This window comes from Vanellus vanellus (assembly GCF_965231255.1).
Source record: "Vanellus vanellus genome assembly, chromosome: Z".
Lineage (NCBI taxonomy): Eukaryota > Metazoa > Chordata > Aves > Charadriiformes > Charadriidae > Vanellus > Vanellus vanellus.
In genome coordinates this window covers 67,373,830-67,390,366 of record NC_138908.1, presented here as the reverse complement: position 1 = coordinate 67,390,366, position 16,537 = coordinate 67,373,830, and the positions used below count along the sequence as shown (strand labels likewise).

Here is a 16,537-nt window from a genome sequence, read left to right as displayed (position 1 = left end):
CTCCAGATGGCATCCAGAAACTGAAGCTTTAAATTAAATATCGTGTATAGGAATCTTATTAAAATGTCGGAAGTTGACAAAATCACATTAACTTCCACACATGTCATCAGTGTATCCATTACCACTCCAATATTCTCCCTTAATTTAATCCAGCTCGTTCACCGGATCCCAACTTAATAGGTCCTTGTCTGTCTGTCTGTCTGTTTCCTAGTAAACCCTTTTAGATCATACACAACTTTGGGATGCTGGTTTTGTTGCAGAGCCTGGTGACTACCAGGTCACGTTCCACGCTTTGGAAAAAGACCATCTAGCTACCTCTAGTACATACTCTTCAGGAACTTTCCTTAAAAGTTTCCCAGCTTTGAAAGGAGAACAAATTGCTGTTTGTTTGCACTATGCTTTTTCTGCAGCTAGCTGACACAACAAATAGGAAGGACTTTTTTTTTTTTTTTTCACCTCCAAATCATAAATTTAATTGTGGGGAGTAAGTAGGGAGAAAGTTTGTTATTGCATACTGGGAATAATTTTGTGGAACTTACGGATTGCATGTTCTTTCAGAATTTCCAACTAAATATTTATTGTATGGATGTCCACATCAACAAAAGGAAGGTGCACAGCAGTCTTTTCTAATGCTATCTCCCCACTAGTCTGATGCAAAGGCCTTGTCTTCCTACCTCCCACTGCCCCCAAAATCACCAGAACATAAAAGCTCAAAGATCAGCGTGAAACCTGCAGAACAGTCTGTGTTGCTGCTGAACATGGGTGTACAGTAAAACGTGTCCCCCAGCTTCTGCAAGGCTCTCCGGCTAACAGAGAATTCAATGGGAGACGCTTTTAGTGCAATTTCCTCATACTCTCTCACATGTTGCTGACGCCACAGCAACAAGACTTTAATTGGCATTTATTTTGAAAACATCTGGACAAAGATGTCTAAACTGAGGAGTTTAGAGAACTGTTTTAATTTTCTAATTATAGACAAAGCCTTACAACCACCATCTGCATTGAAACAGATTAAGTTGAAAACCATATGCAGACAGCAGTTTCTGATGCAGAACAATAGTACTCTTTGAGAACATAAAAAAAAAAAAAACACACAAGAGAGATGAACAGCAATCAAGATGTTTGGACTTTTTTTTATTATACCCTGGTTCAGTATATCTGTATGTTACTTACACCCCTGATGATTAGTAACTTTTCCTTTGGGGAAAAAAATCTTTTTTATAAGGAAAAAAACAACAAACCAAACCAAAAAACCAAACCCAAACACCCTGCCTTCTCCTTATTTTACCTATTTCTCAAAGATTTCATTTGGGCCCATGTGTCCCCATATGTAGTTGGTGCCTCAAAGAGTGTCAACTTCCCACATATTTATACATCTCTGTACAATTACTGTATAATGAAACTCTGCCTAACTCTCACACGGCTCCCACAAGATCTTACTGCAAATCAGAGATGTTTCTGTTACATTCGTGAGTCAACACTGTTTCAGCCATCCAGCAGACAACTCATAAGTGCTTGCAACTTGGCTAGACTGTCCACATTGTCGTCTAATAAATAACATTTAGCACTTCATTTGATGATTGAAACACATCAAACAAGACATGAAACCAGCTTGTCACTAATAGTAAATGTTAAAGATAATATTTTAAATAACAATTTTAAAAATCTGAATGCCAAATACTTTCCCAGTTGAAGGAAATCAAGCATAATGCATCAAAACTCTCGTTACTAATAAACATTTAGACCATACACTTTTATTATTATTTTGTCAGCTCAGCATGGGGAGGAAACAGAGGTTTTTGGCTGATCTATGTATATATTGTATTCTTCCTCAGAAAGAAAGATTTTCCCATGTTAAGACTCGGCATTGGTGGAGTAGAAAAATGACACATATATATCCCTTTGGAATACCACAGCCCTTGACTATAGTCTAGGAAATTCCCCCTGGAAATGGGCAGGCTATAAAATGTTAAGCTAATTTACAGTTCTTCACTGCTGAATACTGCTGTCACAGCAACAGAGCAGTATTGTCTGAAAAAAATTCTAAACATATTTCCTTACACAGAATTTTTTCATTTCATTTGTTTCCATTGATTTTAATGATTTTACTCTCAGCATGGGGGGAGAGAGGGGACACAACCCACAACACAAACACAGGCACAATATTCAAACAACATTATAAATCTCCCAGAGGGACAAAAGTACATAAGCACATTTACCCCCCCTTTAAAAACCTAGGTAGTCTTATAGAGGGAAAACTGTAATACATTAAAATATAAGTGCATATGTTGATGAGACAAGGACAGTTTTCTAAATAGTGGTCACCTCCAAAGCACAGGTTATGAATGAGGGATTGATCTTGGTAGTTTAGGTCACTCTGGACTGAAGGCTAACGTGTGCATATCTCTGCATATATACTACTGCTGTCAACCTAGGATAAATATACATGGGGGTTTGGGGGAAAAATAGGATACTTTTCTGATATCAGCAAAGATACAGAGAAAAATTTAGGCAAACTTCTGCAGTAACCGTGTTTCCAGATGGCAACCAGAGCACTGATACAATTTTGTAAAGACTCCGCATCTATACTACAAAGAAATTCAAAGACATAGTGAACATCCAACTAGAGCCAATTCATGGCCATGAAAAAGTTTGGGCTGCATGTTTACTATATATGGGATTTATTTAGAAGATTTTACATTTTTTGTGTGAAGTTCCTGACTCAATAACAAAACCTAAGTAAATATGCAGCCGGCTGTTGGTTGTGTTGGGAGAGGAAGCACGCAGAACCACTCTTGGTGTAGATGCCTTGTCCTGGTGGGACCTCTTCCATCCAGTCTTTCTGTTCCTGAACAAGTGATCTGCTGCACCCCAAGGACTGTAAAGAGGCTGCCTCCACTACAACCTTTGGCACCAGCGTAGAAGCTGAAGCTAGGGCTAAAAAGTAGTCCATGGACCAAGAGGCCCCATCCTGCCTATCCTTCAGTTTGAGTGTTAATCAAGCTCCAAGCCCAGTGGAGGCTGGAACCAAAAAGCTCAAGAGCACCTGGAGCCTTTCATTGCACTGGCCCCCAAACCCACATGCCAACAGATCCCAGTTTCAACCTTTCTGGCTGCCTCTTTTCTAGGTAACATTTCTAAAAGCTTACATGAATAGAATACATCCATGGAACATTCACTCAATACTTTAATATTAAACTTACATGACTATATTTTGTTTCTGAAATATCCATCAAGGTTATTTTAAAAAGACATACTCAAAACAGAATAAACTATATTACTTTACAGGACTTGAAAAGTCTTGTGTTCTACAAAAGCAAGACAAGGAACTTTAAAATAGGCCAACCTTACAAATTAATGTAAAGCTTCTGTTTATATTGCTTATCAATGCAATACTATCTTTGATTTTAGCAGCATTCTTAATACATAAACAGCATTCTTAACAACTAAAGATTTGGGATGCATTTAATTAGTATTGAGGTCACACACTGGGTTTTATACATAAGCTATAGTGAGGTACACATCTCTTAGCCTGGTATTGTGACAGTGGTGCTCATTGTTTCAAGGAAAGATACTCAATGAAAGTCAGGGGTACATACTCCACAGGACAACCATTCTCCAAAATATAATTAACAAAAGACAATACAGTACTGGCTGAACCATGCAGAAATTATAGAAATACATGTATAGTAAGGGGTGTAAACATATAAAATGATCCGAGACTAACATGTTTCATTCTTCCTTAGAATTTCATAAATATTCTAAATCATTATTTTGAATGTCATAAAAAGGCGATCTTCTTTGCTCCCTTCACACTTTTGATGTAACATGTATACTGTGAACTCAAAAGCACTCTACTAAAATTATGTTCAAGTATTGTTCAGCTTCTTAAGCAAAAATCATTGTCTATAGACAGCATAGGACATCATATATACAGAGGACATTTTCTTCCACGTGTAATCAATTACAGCTACTATGCACTCTCCTGAACTTCAATTAGCAAAAAATCTATCCATTTTAAAGGCTAAACAGTATGAGTGAACATTTTTTGAAGATTGGTGATGGCATTTTTCTAATTTAGCAAGTAGGAACATGACAGCAGCTGCCTGGAAATGCAGGAAATACTTCCAAGTGAATTACAATAAATACCTCACTTCTAGCTGAATGGAAAGTAATTTCATCTTATATTTTGGTAAAGAAGAAAGGAATCCACCATAACGGGATCCAATTTTTTCACAGATGACTTATCAAAATCCTTGAGAATGTACTGTAACAATTCTGCATTAGCAGAGAATGGTCACAATGACCTAATCGGACACAATGACCTAATGAGGGGTTTGTATTTCTATTTAGAAAAAACCCTATGATAAACGTGGGTATTAATACAAGTAAGCATAAGACCTTCAGTCAGGTAAGAATATAATGCTTATATTATTTTTAGTCATTTAATTCAACACTTGCATTATTTAGTTCAGCATAAATAAGAATTTTCTTTAAACCAGGATCATTTGGAACAGTTATTGTATGTCAAGCATAGGATGATGTTTCTTTTTCCTTTTTTTTTTTTATGGCAATATCATTTTTTTAAGCCCAAACACATAAGAAAGGCTACAGCAAAGCACAAACAAGGTTTATATTGATTTAATTCTGTAGTGCAAAACTTTTCCATAAAAGAGATAAAAGCTTATTTAATTAAATTTTCTAGGAGTATTGCAGTTTCAAGCTAGTTCAAAGCTGCTCTACATAATAATGTAGATCAGTATTAGAAGATGACAATTTCCAATGTTTTAATCAATAAACTGTCTCTTTCTCTCACACACACGCACACACACACACAGAGGCTACCAAAAATGCTGCTGGAACATACTGTTGATAATTTCACATTGCTTCAGCTAATAAAACCAGTACAAGTCATGCATTATCCTCAGCCTCTTTACTCATGTTCTCTCCTATTGTAATCTCAGTTTTCAGGTTTGATTTTTTTTTTTTTTCTGGTATCTTTCAATGTGTAGAAATACAGTTTTGTAGCAATCTTTTTCTAAAAGGACACAAAAGTCTTCTGAATTTCTTTGGCTTTAGACTTGGTCTGATTATCCACTGAAGCAATATTATTTTAAAAGTCCCAGCACAGTTTCTAAGACAGACTGTATGCTGTGCAGTTCGTTCTCATTGCTAAACAAGGGCTTGCTTTTCTGATTTTTTTTACTTTATATTCATATTACTCATACTCATATCACCCCAAAATACTCATGCTATCCAGTGATCATACAATCATGCAGCACAAATCAAGGTTCTTAAAAGGTTAACCAAAATCCTACCTTTATGTAGCCCCAAGAAACTGAGAGTAAGTAGTTTGCCTCAGGCATTTTTGATTTTTTTTTTCTATACTACCAATCTAAGCTAATCAGTTCTTTACTATCTGATACTGCAAAAGACTTCCAAGAAGAAAGATTCCTTCTCTTCTCTCCTAATTCTTTTTGCTGATCTTCAGGTTCTCAGCAACTGTGTGCACAGGAGGCATACTGAAATGGAATCCAACCGCGTGGTCTTCCGATTGTATAAATGCCATTTGTAAAACTCCAAGCATTCAGAGACAACGCTGAAGAGACATATTGTACGAGCTGAAGAAATATCTGAAGAGCTAGGGATATGCATATTTCCTGAACACCAGGACTTAATGAATAATGTATGTCAAGATGCTCAGCTGCTGGAAAGACTTGCTCTATCAACAGCTACCAAATAAGGACCTGAAGGGGAAGCCGCAAACAGTGCCAGTGATCCCTCCCATAGAGCCTAACTAGCAGCCAATAGTATGTCATCCTAAAAGATATAAATCCGAGGGGCTGGTGACATGATGTACAGTAATTTCCCATTGGCCAGCGCCGGGGACTCTCCTGGGCACGTTTTTTTTTTTTTGTTAGTTTTTTTTTTTTTTTTAAACGGCAAATACCATTTAATAATGGCATCCCTGCCTGCAGCACTCACATGCCATTCAAAAATAATTGGGTTTAGGTCTCCTCATTTCAGCTGCATTCAGCAGCTCTTTTCAATGGACACACCATCCAAGCAGTTAAAATTAGTATTGTGTATATTCATTTGGATAGCCTGGCGGTTTTAATTTTTCATATGGAAGGGAAATATATTTTGAGGTTTATGTGAAGGAAAACCAACAGAAATAGATCTACTGGGTTTCTTGAGCAGCCTGTGATGTTCTCTAACAATGAAAATGTTTTTGGCTTTTATGCCATCTAGATTAATAGTCTACTTTTACCATTGGACCAGTCTGCCAGATTCTACTGCTTTTTTCATTTTAAGAGACAAAAGCAGTTATTAAGATAAAGCAAGTCATATGTCTTACAATTCCCAGTAAATGTTAAGTTTCCATGGAGAAGTCAGAAGTGAGATAATGAGCCCTCAAATTCTCCCTGTATTTATTCAACTTTCGCTCTTTCTGCCTTGGCAGATTAATATAATCAATTACAGCTATACATCATAGAAAAAAAAAGGATTAATTGAAAGTGGAGTGTGTCAGTGAGCTGACTCAGAGCATTAAATAAAGTATCCCACCATCTGCCATTCAGAGACCAAAACTTAAAAGCAGAATGCATTATCTTGCACCAGTCTGTGCAAGGCATATGCACTACTGCGGCAATTCCTGAGTCTTTGTTGTATCAAAAGAAAGGAGAGCTTCCCAATATGACAGCAGGCAAATGTCTAAGAATAAGCTGAATGAGGTGCAGCATTCAGCTTAAGCCCACACTGCTGATTCACTGGAAGATGCTGACCGACAACAGTCCTAAGAGTTTTTGGCTGAAGCAGTTTCTACCTCTCTGGGTGATGCTACACAGCAGTATCAGCAACACTAAGTGCTTGAGAAAGAATCGAACCTGCAAAAATCAATAGGGCAAAATATGATATTAACAAATTTCTTCCTTACAGGAGAGAAACGCATAGCCATATGACAACCGGATACAGTCAACAGATCATCCAGCACTTACGTATTTCTACGGAAAGCATACTGCTTTCCTTAAAATAGGTAGTATAAAAAAAAAAAAAAAAAAACACGTGAATGAACACACTACTGATGCATCTTCTGTTAATACGCACAGTTATGCCCATCCCGGATCTATACAGTTAGATGAACGTAAAACAACTAAGTTTTCAAAACAGACCTGGGTTATTATACACTCAGCAAGTCATTAAACTAGCCTAAAAAGTATTTCTGGAAGATACTTCTCCTGATTCTTCCAGCTCGGCTTTGTAACACTGAACATAAAGCTCGTCTACATCTGTGTTGCGTTGTTTTCTGATCACCCGCAAGAGAGCACTGCTGCCACCTACCCAGCATCAACAATGAGAACTGAAAATATACTGCCTCCCTACAGAAGGCAGTTTCAATTATGACTTAAAAAAAGCTAAAATAACAGCCATTATACTACATTATGGCTACTTAAGAAGAGAAGCATGTGGGTATGAAAGTTCGCTTGCAATAGGTAGTACAAGCAGATACTGGAAAGCCACGTTTTTAAATCACTTCTCTTATTTCGTTACTTTAAAGGCTGGTTCCTCCTTAAATCATATTAACAACTGACTCCCAAAGCAAAGAATTTGTTTCAGGTACGGAATATTTAAAATGGCCGCTAAGTAAATTACACTAGTTGTTTAGCATGTACAAAAAAAAAAAAAAAATGATATCTTCCTTGAATTTTTTTATTCTCCATCAACATATGAGACAAAGACACATCCATAAGAATTAATGATTTACAGTTTAATTAATTTCTCAAAAGATGGTATTTATATAGCTATTAGCTAGGTAATTTTTATGTAAAATCATGGAAAAAAAAAAATTTTTCTCCAATAAGCATAGATGTTACAATAATTTATTTTAGCTGAATTTTAGCTATATTGATATTAGGAAATTACACCAGATATTGACAGATTATTACTAATCTGCATGATTCTTCCGGGAGCCATAGCTTCAGCCTCATAAAACTACCAATTGCTGTGATATAATTTACTGGTATGACTTCACTGACTCAGAAAGCATGCCCTCTGGTTTTGGCTACATGTAAACATATGATCTTCAAAATTTATAGCCGGGAAATTCACATCACTGAATTACTGATTTACAGTAATCCTTTTGGCTGATTTTCATCCTCAATTCCCAGGTTGGAATGAGCGAATAATTAGCTTTGGAGGAGGTTACTGTGGACAGACAAGTGCACAGCAAATAGCTGCTACACACAACTAAATATCTAGAGTAATTCAAGATAAGAAAAACAGAAGTTAGAGATAAGTGGAAATCCATCAATGTGAAAGGGATATTCTTGTTTTCTTACACACATCCATCCATCCATCCATGAAGATAAAACATGGGGGAAGAAGTGAATAATGACATTTTCTACAGCGGTTCCAATCAAGCAAAGAATATGGTAATGAGAAAGGTATAATTTGCAATGGCAGTAAATGAGTAATAAAATACTTCAGAAAAAAAATGAATTTTTTTAATAAGCACCATTGTCTATTTTGAAGGAATCATGACAATGACCTTGAAAGGCAGAAAGATGAAGGAGTCCCTTAATACCTACAGGAAATGTTAGCCATTATTTAATCAACAAGCCTGCACAAGTTTCTCCACAGGAGTCGTAAAAAGAGGTGGCACAGATCCCAGGAGCTGTGATGTTCAGCTTTAGTAAATTTTGAAATACTGCAAAAATGTTAATTTTGTGCCAATTTAAATTTGAAAGCAGCGTGGCTGAGTAACTTCAGGCCACTTCACAAAACATCATTCCTGGGTAAAATAACGGAAAAACGGAAATACACATATTTTAGGCATTTGCTTGACAAAGAACTAAGACATAGGAATGTAATTAATGCCAGTCAATATCAATTTATGTCTTTGAACACGTAATATTCTTGGACTGTTGTAGCATATTTGATTTAGTACTGTATAGTATTCTGCAACGGCACTCCCAATGTTGAGAGAGGACACATTAAATGGGTTAAGAACCTGATTATTGACCCACCTCTACCAACCAGCAACAGTCTGTCTTCATCTAATGGGACAGTTTTAAGCCAGGCGCCGCAAGACCTGAGACTATTTTATGGTATTCAGTTTCCTCATCGGTGATCTGGAATTAAGTCACTACTATGAAAATTTCCACAGTATGAAAACTTCCAGAGAACGGAAAAACCGCAGGCGGGGTATAAACTATGAGGATGTGGAAGTCACCAACAGCAGCCTCACTTTTTAGTGTGTTGACACCATTCATGTCAACTACAGTTCAAGGAATGTAACTGCAAAGATTGCCAGCAACAAGGAACGCAGTCCATGAATACAAATGGTGGACTACGCTGAAGAAAGCAGAAACCCTGAAGAGTTTACAGAGTCACAACAGGACATCTTGTAGTAACACTGTAACCCCTAAAAATCTGCACCTTCTGTGACACTAAATAAAAAGAGAGACTCTAAACACACCATACTGGCAGCTCCAGTGATGGAATAGTACATGCAGCTTTAGTGTCTCCATTTTCCTGAACAGTGTCACGTACAGCGCGTAGGAAAAAAATTACAAATGTTATTCAGAGGATAGAGAAAGTGTTCTATAGTAAAAGAAAAAAATCAGGCTGTTTAACTTAAAAAGCATATGGCTACTGCGAAGAACCCTGACAAAGAGGAAATACAGCGTACCAGACCTGATTCGCTAGCACCAAGGAAGCGGTGAGCAGCAATGGAAGGCAGCCGAAACTGACTCAAACCAACTAAGCTGAAACCAACTCAAACTGCAAACAAGACTTGTGGATTAACAAAAAGAATTTTTAAATTAGCTTACACCAGCAGTGAAGTGGTAGATTCTCTGCTGCTTGCTATCTTCAAGAAAATCAGCCTTTTTGGAAGGTATGTTTTAGCCAAATGCAAGTCACAAGTCTGTGAGCTCAATAATTCCAAGTTATGTGCAAATTAAGCATCTGAGAGACACAGGAGATCCAGTAATCCATTTGGCCCCATGAGTTTACAAGTCAACCTATCTATTGCAGATGCTCATTCTAGAAATTCTGCCTTCTAAATAAGTCGTATCACAAAGGCTGTTTATACACATTCTACGAACATGCTCTGCTTGTAAGAATTTAAAAGCTGTGCATTTTGATGAAGTCAAGATTGCAGTGAGTTACCTCATATGTTCTTCTTATAACTGAAGCAGTAATCTCTACCTCTGTGCAAACTTCTGGAGCTGTCAGCACTCATACTTCTTAAACTTTCTTCATTCTCTACAAAGCTCTACTATTGCCATAGCCAGGAAAAAAAAAAAAAAAAATCACGTTAACCTAAATTTTACTGTCCTTCAACAAGAATGTGAAGAATTTCTTTATTAGGTTGATCTTTTTTTTTTTATTTTAAGTCATTTCAAGTGTGTGCAAAGGCACACATTTCACCAATACTAGTGAGGTTTTCATCCTTTTATTTATCTGACATATTGATGACAACTTGCCAGAAGGACACTATTCCCTATACACCACCGCAGAGCATACACACTGGACCTACGGAATAGAAGACCCTCAAGGAAAGCTCATTTTTCCCCGAGATCCAGAATAGGGCTCCTAATACAGAAACACATACTGACAAGGAAGAGGACTGCATCCTCAGCAGTCTGGGAGAAACCTTGATCCTCTGAAATAAAGTATCTATGTTTCCTTCTGGCTCTTGTTAGTAAGCAAAGACTTCTGGATGTTCGGTCAACAGGAAAGAAAGATGGCAATGTTTCAGGCTTGTGGAAAAGGACAGGAAAAAGACTGAAGGGCCACTTTGTCGATTCAGTTGCAGTGCTTTTGAACTGTCCCACAGGAGACTTATAATCTTGGTCTTTCCTTCCACAGGTCCGTGAGGGGTAATTCAGGAGCTTCAGCAGAAACATGCTTAGCTTTGAGGGCAGAACAGTGCTTTTTAACTCTCAACTGTAACCCCTGGATTGACTATGAAGTGGCACTAAGAACCTTCAGGGAGATGTCTGATCATCAATCCTGAATACAAGTGTGCTGGATGTAGCACATATTGTCTAGTAGCAGCAAAAAGTAAAACAAAGAGGAAAACAGCTAAATGCATCACTGATTTTAGTTTTCAAGGTCATATGCATTACAAACAGCAACAGATAGCCTGAAGATACCCTCACAATCCAAATGAGAAGCCTGTCTGAAAATATCAAAAAACATTTTCAGGCTGACCTCCACACACCAGAGGACTGCAATAATCACCCATGTCAAATCCAACTCCTACTGGTGACAAACACAAGGCTGTTTTCACAGCATTAGCCAACTCCATCTGACATTTATGCTGGTGTGTAGCCCAGCAGAAGGCCTCCCCACAAGAATGGAAGTCTGCTCAGTGCTGGAAGACCACAGCAGAAAAGAATGGTCGTTTCATCCAGCAAGCAAGGGCCTGTGGATGACCTCAACCAAGCCAAAAACCATAACTGGTCTGGAGGAAGAAGCAGGACAGCTAAGCACAAGGAAACTACTGAATCAATGAGGCTTGCCAAACTTCTCTGGGTTCCCCCTAAGACTCCCTAACTGGAAGGAGAGAAAATGTAGAATTAAAAAAAAAAAAAAAAATAGGAATTTTACAAACACAAGGAGTCGTTCCAGCTGCAGCTATCAACTGCCACCCACCAAGCGAGCAGCAGGGGTGGAGACAAAGTTGGGTCTTAACGCTGGTATCAAGAAGAGATGAACTCCATTGGTAGCTGAGAACCGATGGCTGTAATTGGAACAAATCCCTAACTCTTCTGAAGGAGCCTCAGCTTTAAGGATCCTAAGTGTAGCATAACTACGCTGCTTTAAAAAGGCTTTCTTGGCAGCCTCCTGGTTGTCAGAATTACATTCATTAAACATGATGAAATAGCCTGAGCTATATCATTTTACAGATTTTTTTATTTGGGAATATATAAGTCTCATGCTTCAAATATGAGAATTTTATGTTGCGGAACAGACTGAGATGACAATGTTCTTCTGAACTATTTTAGGGGAAATACGTAGTTAAAAGTCAGGAGCTGAGCTGTTTAATAAAGAGTTAGGCTCCTTTATAATTTTTATGCATTTTTTTCTTTTTTAAAAAGGACTTTCTGGTAAAATACGTAATTCAGTGTTTGTATTTACTGCCCTCTAGCGATAATATAAGCATTAGCTATGAATATACAGGAACACATTAAACTTTTTTCAGACCAGAAATCTCACAATGTGGTCCACTAATTTTCAACCATACCACAGTAGGGTCTTTACAGGTATTCTCTACAGCTGCAGTATTTTCGATAGACACTCCCGAGCAATTGCAAAGCAACAAAAATTATACCCATATTTCAACCCGTGTTTTGGGGGCCACTGGCAATCTTTAAGATGCAACATTCACCTACCATTTTCTTGCAGGAACTCTTCCACATAATAAGAGTACAGTATGCATATAATGGTTTCTAAAAAAAAAAATAAAAAAATCCCTGCAGTATATAGAGTTTAACCTCAACAAGTATTTTGCTGTTTACAATATTCTGCTATATATTTATTTTCCCCTTAATTCAATGCTGTCAAAATGATGGAAATGATAAAAAAAGCTACTGTTAAAAGCTAATTTAGATCAGAGGAAAGTGGATCCGGGTGTGGCGACGGCTGAAGTTATGACAGCAGATTTGAGGAGGCAGTCCCCCTAGCAGAAAGCAGTGATGAATAGCTCAGCTGGTTATCTCTATCCCTCTTGGCAACTGATAGAATCAAATGCGTAACCACAATCCCGTGGTTTATTCCATAAAATTACAATTGTGAACCTGTTGTGAACAGAGGGCTTTCCAAGTTTTGCCCTGAACACAACATTAAAAAAAATACTTTACCTTTACTTAGACATGTATAGATACATATATCACATCATTAAAACACAATACATATGTTTCCATCATGTGTCAATATGTATCCACAGCATATTGATAAAAACATACAATATATCTGCATCACAATGGGAGAAGTTGTGAAACAGACCAGAGTTATTTACACCTCTGGCCTGGAAATGCTTCAAACAAATACCCTGGGTTAAGGCACTGTTTTTTAAAATCATGCTTAAATTATTGCAATGTTAGTGGAAATACCTACTCTGCTCAGTTAATTCATCATTTCAGCATATTTCTCAACAGACACTAAACTGTTTTGCTCAAAGTTTCTCTCTGTAAAGATGCTGGCACACAGATCAAACGTGCGTGTAGCTTGCACTGGACATGAGCCCAGGGAAGCTGGAGCAAACTGTGAGATTTCATATTTTGTATTTTTCGTATCTACTCGATATGTAAAAATCCATCATGTTTATAAAAGGTATTTTAATGGCACACTTCTTTCACTCCTCCAACCAACTTTGCAGGGAACAATCTAAAATGAATGTTTCAAAACAGCTCTGGAAAAAGCTACAAAACACCACCACAAGAGGGCCCTAACCTGGACTCTTACAATGGCTCGTTCCCTTACAATACCCTGGCGCAATTTGCTTGCTTGACAATAATTCTCATATTTTTAGAAACTATAATTTGGATGGAGAAGTGGAAAATAAAATAGAAATTATTTATTTATCACTTCACTTCCAGGACTCGCCCCAACACACCTCTTACATGAGCTGCTCAGGCTTTATTGTCACCAAATCACAGAACCAAATAGTTCTATACTCCATCAGAAGACCCACTCTCTGGCCTTCCAACCATCTTTTAGGAAGAGTCCTCTCTTGGAATAGCAGAACCGAGACCTGTCACATATGGAAGGGGAAAAAAACATTTATTCCCCTTCCCTTAATGCTTGTATTATGTAAACTGTATATATATGATGGTGACTTGTACTGGACAGTGAGATAGCCATAACAATTTCCAAAATAAAATAAGAAAAAACCCAAATGAAAAATTAATTAGATGTGGGACAAAAGAAAAAGATAAGACTTCCTCCTTAAAACTGCCTCCTCAGATGGCATAGCAACTCAGTCTCATCTTTTTGGTCCATTCTTTTCTTAAAAGACTGCTGTTGGGGGGGGATCTGCTACTGTTTCTTTTGGTCTTTCTCCTCAATTCTTTCCATTCTACATATCGACTCCTGTCTTGGAAGCAACAATGACCAAACAGCCAGAGCACTACAATCACCTTCACTCCTCCCCCTGACCTGCAAACAAAAACGCATCCTGCCTCTCCGACTTCTCCAGGCAAAGAGCAATGAGAAAGCTAGGTGGAAATCTCAGCCTCAGATACAGCCACACAATTTAGCTTATACCGTATTTTGCGTTTCATTGAGCTGCCACTTTTTTTTCATGCTTTGAATCTGCACATTTTCCAAACAACATATTGATACCCACTCCCCGATACCCAAAGCACAGTCCCAGCCAAGGATGCTTCGTCAGGGCAACTAATAAATAAAACTGGCAAGTTTTGTTGTAAGTGGAGTCTCAGGGCTGCTCCTCTGCTCCTCAGCAGCAAGCTCCTATGCTTTATGGACACTTTAACATGCTTTACAAAAAGCAAAAAAGAAAAAATAATCTCGAAAGACCAATGTGATTTAGTATATGTATCTCCTTCACACGGCTATGCCTGCTTCAGCGCAGCTGTGTGGAGACTTTCAGTCCAAAGGCATTTAAGAAAAGAAGAGTAAACATGTCAGAGGTACTGCAAAGACATAACACTTCAACAATGCACCTAAAATTATGCAATACAAATGCTGAAGGAATGCTGCTGTTAATAACATAAAATATTGTGCCATGGAGATGTACGGGCTCTTAGCTCCAGCTAACCACCCATGCCCTGCGGCACAGGAATTCCGACAACTTGTACGTGTTATCCCAGCTACAGCAACTGCAGATGCCCTTTCTGCAGCTTATTTGCATAAGTAAGATTTGTAAGCTACATCAGCGTTAATACCTCATAAGGATAGTGGTATTATGGGATAAGAACACGGTGAAGTTTAAGCCTTTTCCAAGACAACTTGTGCTAAATCCGTAAAGATATTCACACTGGAGAAACAATATAGGTGATTTCTTCTAATATCAAGATGCTTCTCTGCAAACAACTACTTTGTCATATAAGTACCATGAAAAGAGAAAGAGGATTTTTTTCTCAAAAAAGTATTTGTAGGAAATTCTAACACTTCCTTTCTAACTGAATGGAAAAGATTTGGCTTTAAATATATCTGACAATTTTTTTCTCCTTTTCCTAGCTCTTATCTAGTTAACATTTGCCTAGTTAACACCGGCAGCTGTGTCTGACAGACACAGTAGGTAAAAAATAACAGTAAAAAATTCCAGTTTGCCACCAGTTACAAGGAGGAATACTGCACTTACTCTCTGATCACCTCCCAGATCTCATGCAACTCTAGGATGTTACTCAGACCTCATTTAAAGATATCTAGAAAGAAAAAAATTTGCAGTTTTCCCCTCCTTTTGTCCTTTATGAGGGCTTTTTCCTCAACATGAATGCCAATTTGGACTAAGAAATAGGTCTGTAATAAAAGGAATATAAAATGCAGAACTATTGGAATAACTTATTTATATATACATAAGTGTATGCACCCTGTAAGTAAATACCTACCCCATAAATATCTACCGTAGCATAACCACAAAAGAGGTTTGTACCCATATGATGCGTTTTTGTAGACAGCTATGTCTAACAAGTGTGTAAAGAGGAGCAATACTTCACTCACAGACCTGTGATGGCACACTCACTCTAAGACTGATAAACCTACACCAGCAAAAACTGAGCTTTACAGGTATTGCCTACTTCACGCAGAAAACTGGCTTGCTATGTAAGGACAAAACACAGCTTCACTGGTATTGCTGGATTAATCTTACTCCTCCTGTAACGTGACATTCTTATTTTAATGAGGTGTTTCTACTGTAGACCTGGCCAAGCACATGCTTTAACAGTTCATCAGAAATCTTGTTGAATGGTTGCCATTTCATACTAAAAGAAATGAGTCTTTTAACCATCTTTTTTAAAGCTACAGTCATGCTTAACATACATACCGTTCTTGTGAAAAAGCAAAAATTAAATATTAATTTTTCTCTAATTCTAATATATATGAAAACCAAATATGAACCAAACTATTTCCTATCCTTCTAGATACTATTGCTCAGTTCACCAAAAAAAAAAAAAAAAAAGAAAAATTAAGGTAAAAACTATCCTAAATAATAAAGCAATGCTACCACAGACCAAAAAAAAGCAGAGAGAATTGTGGACTGCGAAGTAACTACTGACACTGCAATGAGGTCAGTACGGCTCTGATATAAACACGACTTAGCAAGTGTCTGTAAATCATCCAGAGTAGATACCAATATTTTGAAAGCAGACTCCAGATTGTGTCGTGCAATTTTGTTGGTTCAGTCTCTGGTTCTTATTAAACCATGGCTGTTGTACTTTTAACTAAACTGCATGTGGTAGTGTCATTGCTCTTTCAAGTAAAAAAACTCAGCAAAGGGTATTCACTAGCTAATATTCATCCCAACGCATCCTTTATTTACATTTAATTACATATTTAGATGTTT

At 37.5% G+C, this 16,537-nt stretch overlaps 1 protein-coding gene across 8 annotated transcripts in view; it reads right to left on the bottom strand.

The window, feature by feature from the left end:
- PDE4D (phosphodiesterase 4D) overlaps positions 1-16,537 on the bottom strand; it is a gene marked incomplete at its 5' end in the record, with an annotated part of 552,125 nt that overhangs the window by 15,262 nt on the left and 520,326 nt on the right. Inside the window, one exon of one of the 8 annotated variants that reach the window (XM_082497095.1) lies at positions 5,319-6,283. The exons of the other annotated variants lie outside the window; for them this stretch is intronic. Coding sequence (XP_082353221.1) covers positions 5,319-5,366 — 48 coding nt within the window. Of the gene's footprint in view, positions 1-5,318; positions 6,284-16,537 lie in introns of those variants that run through there. 8 annotated transcript variants of the gene reach the window in all.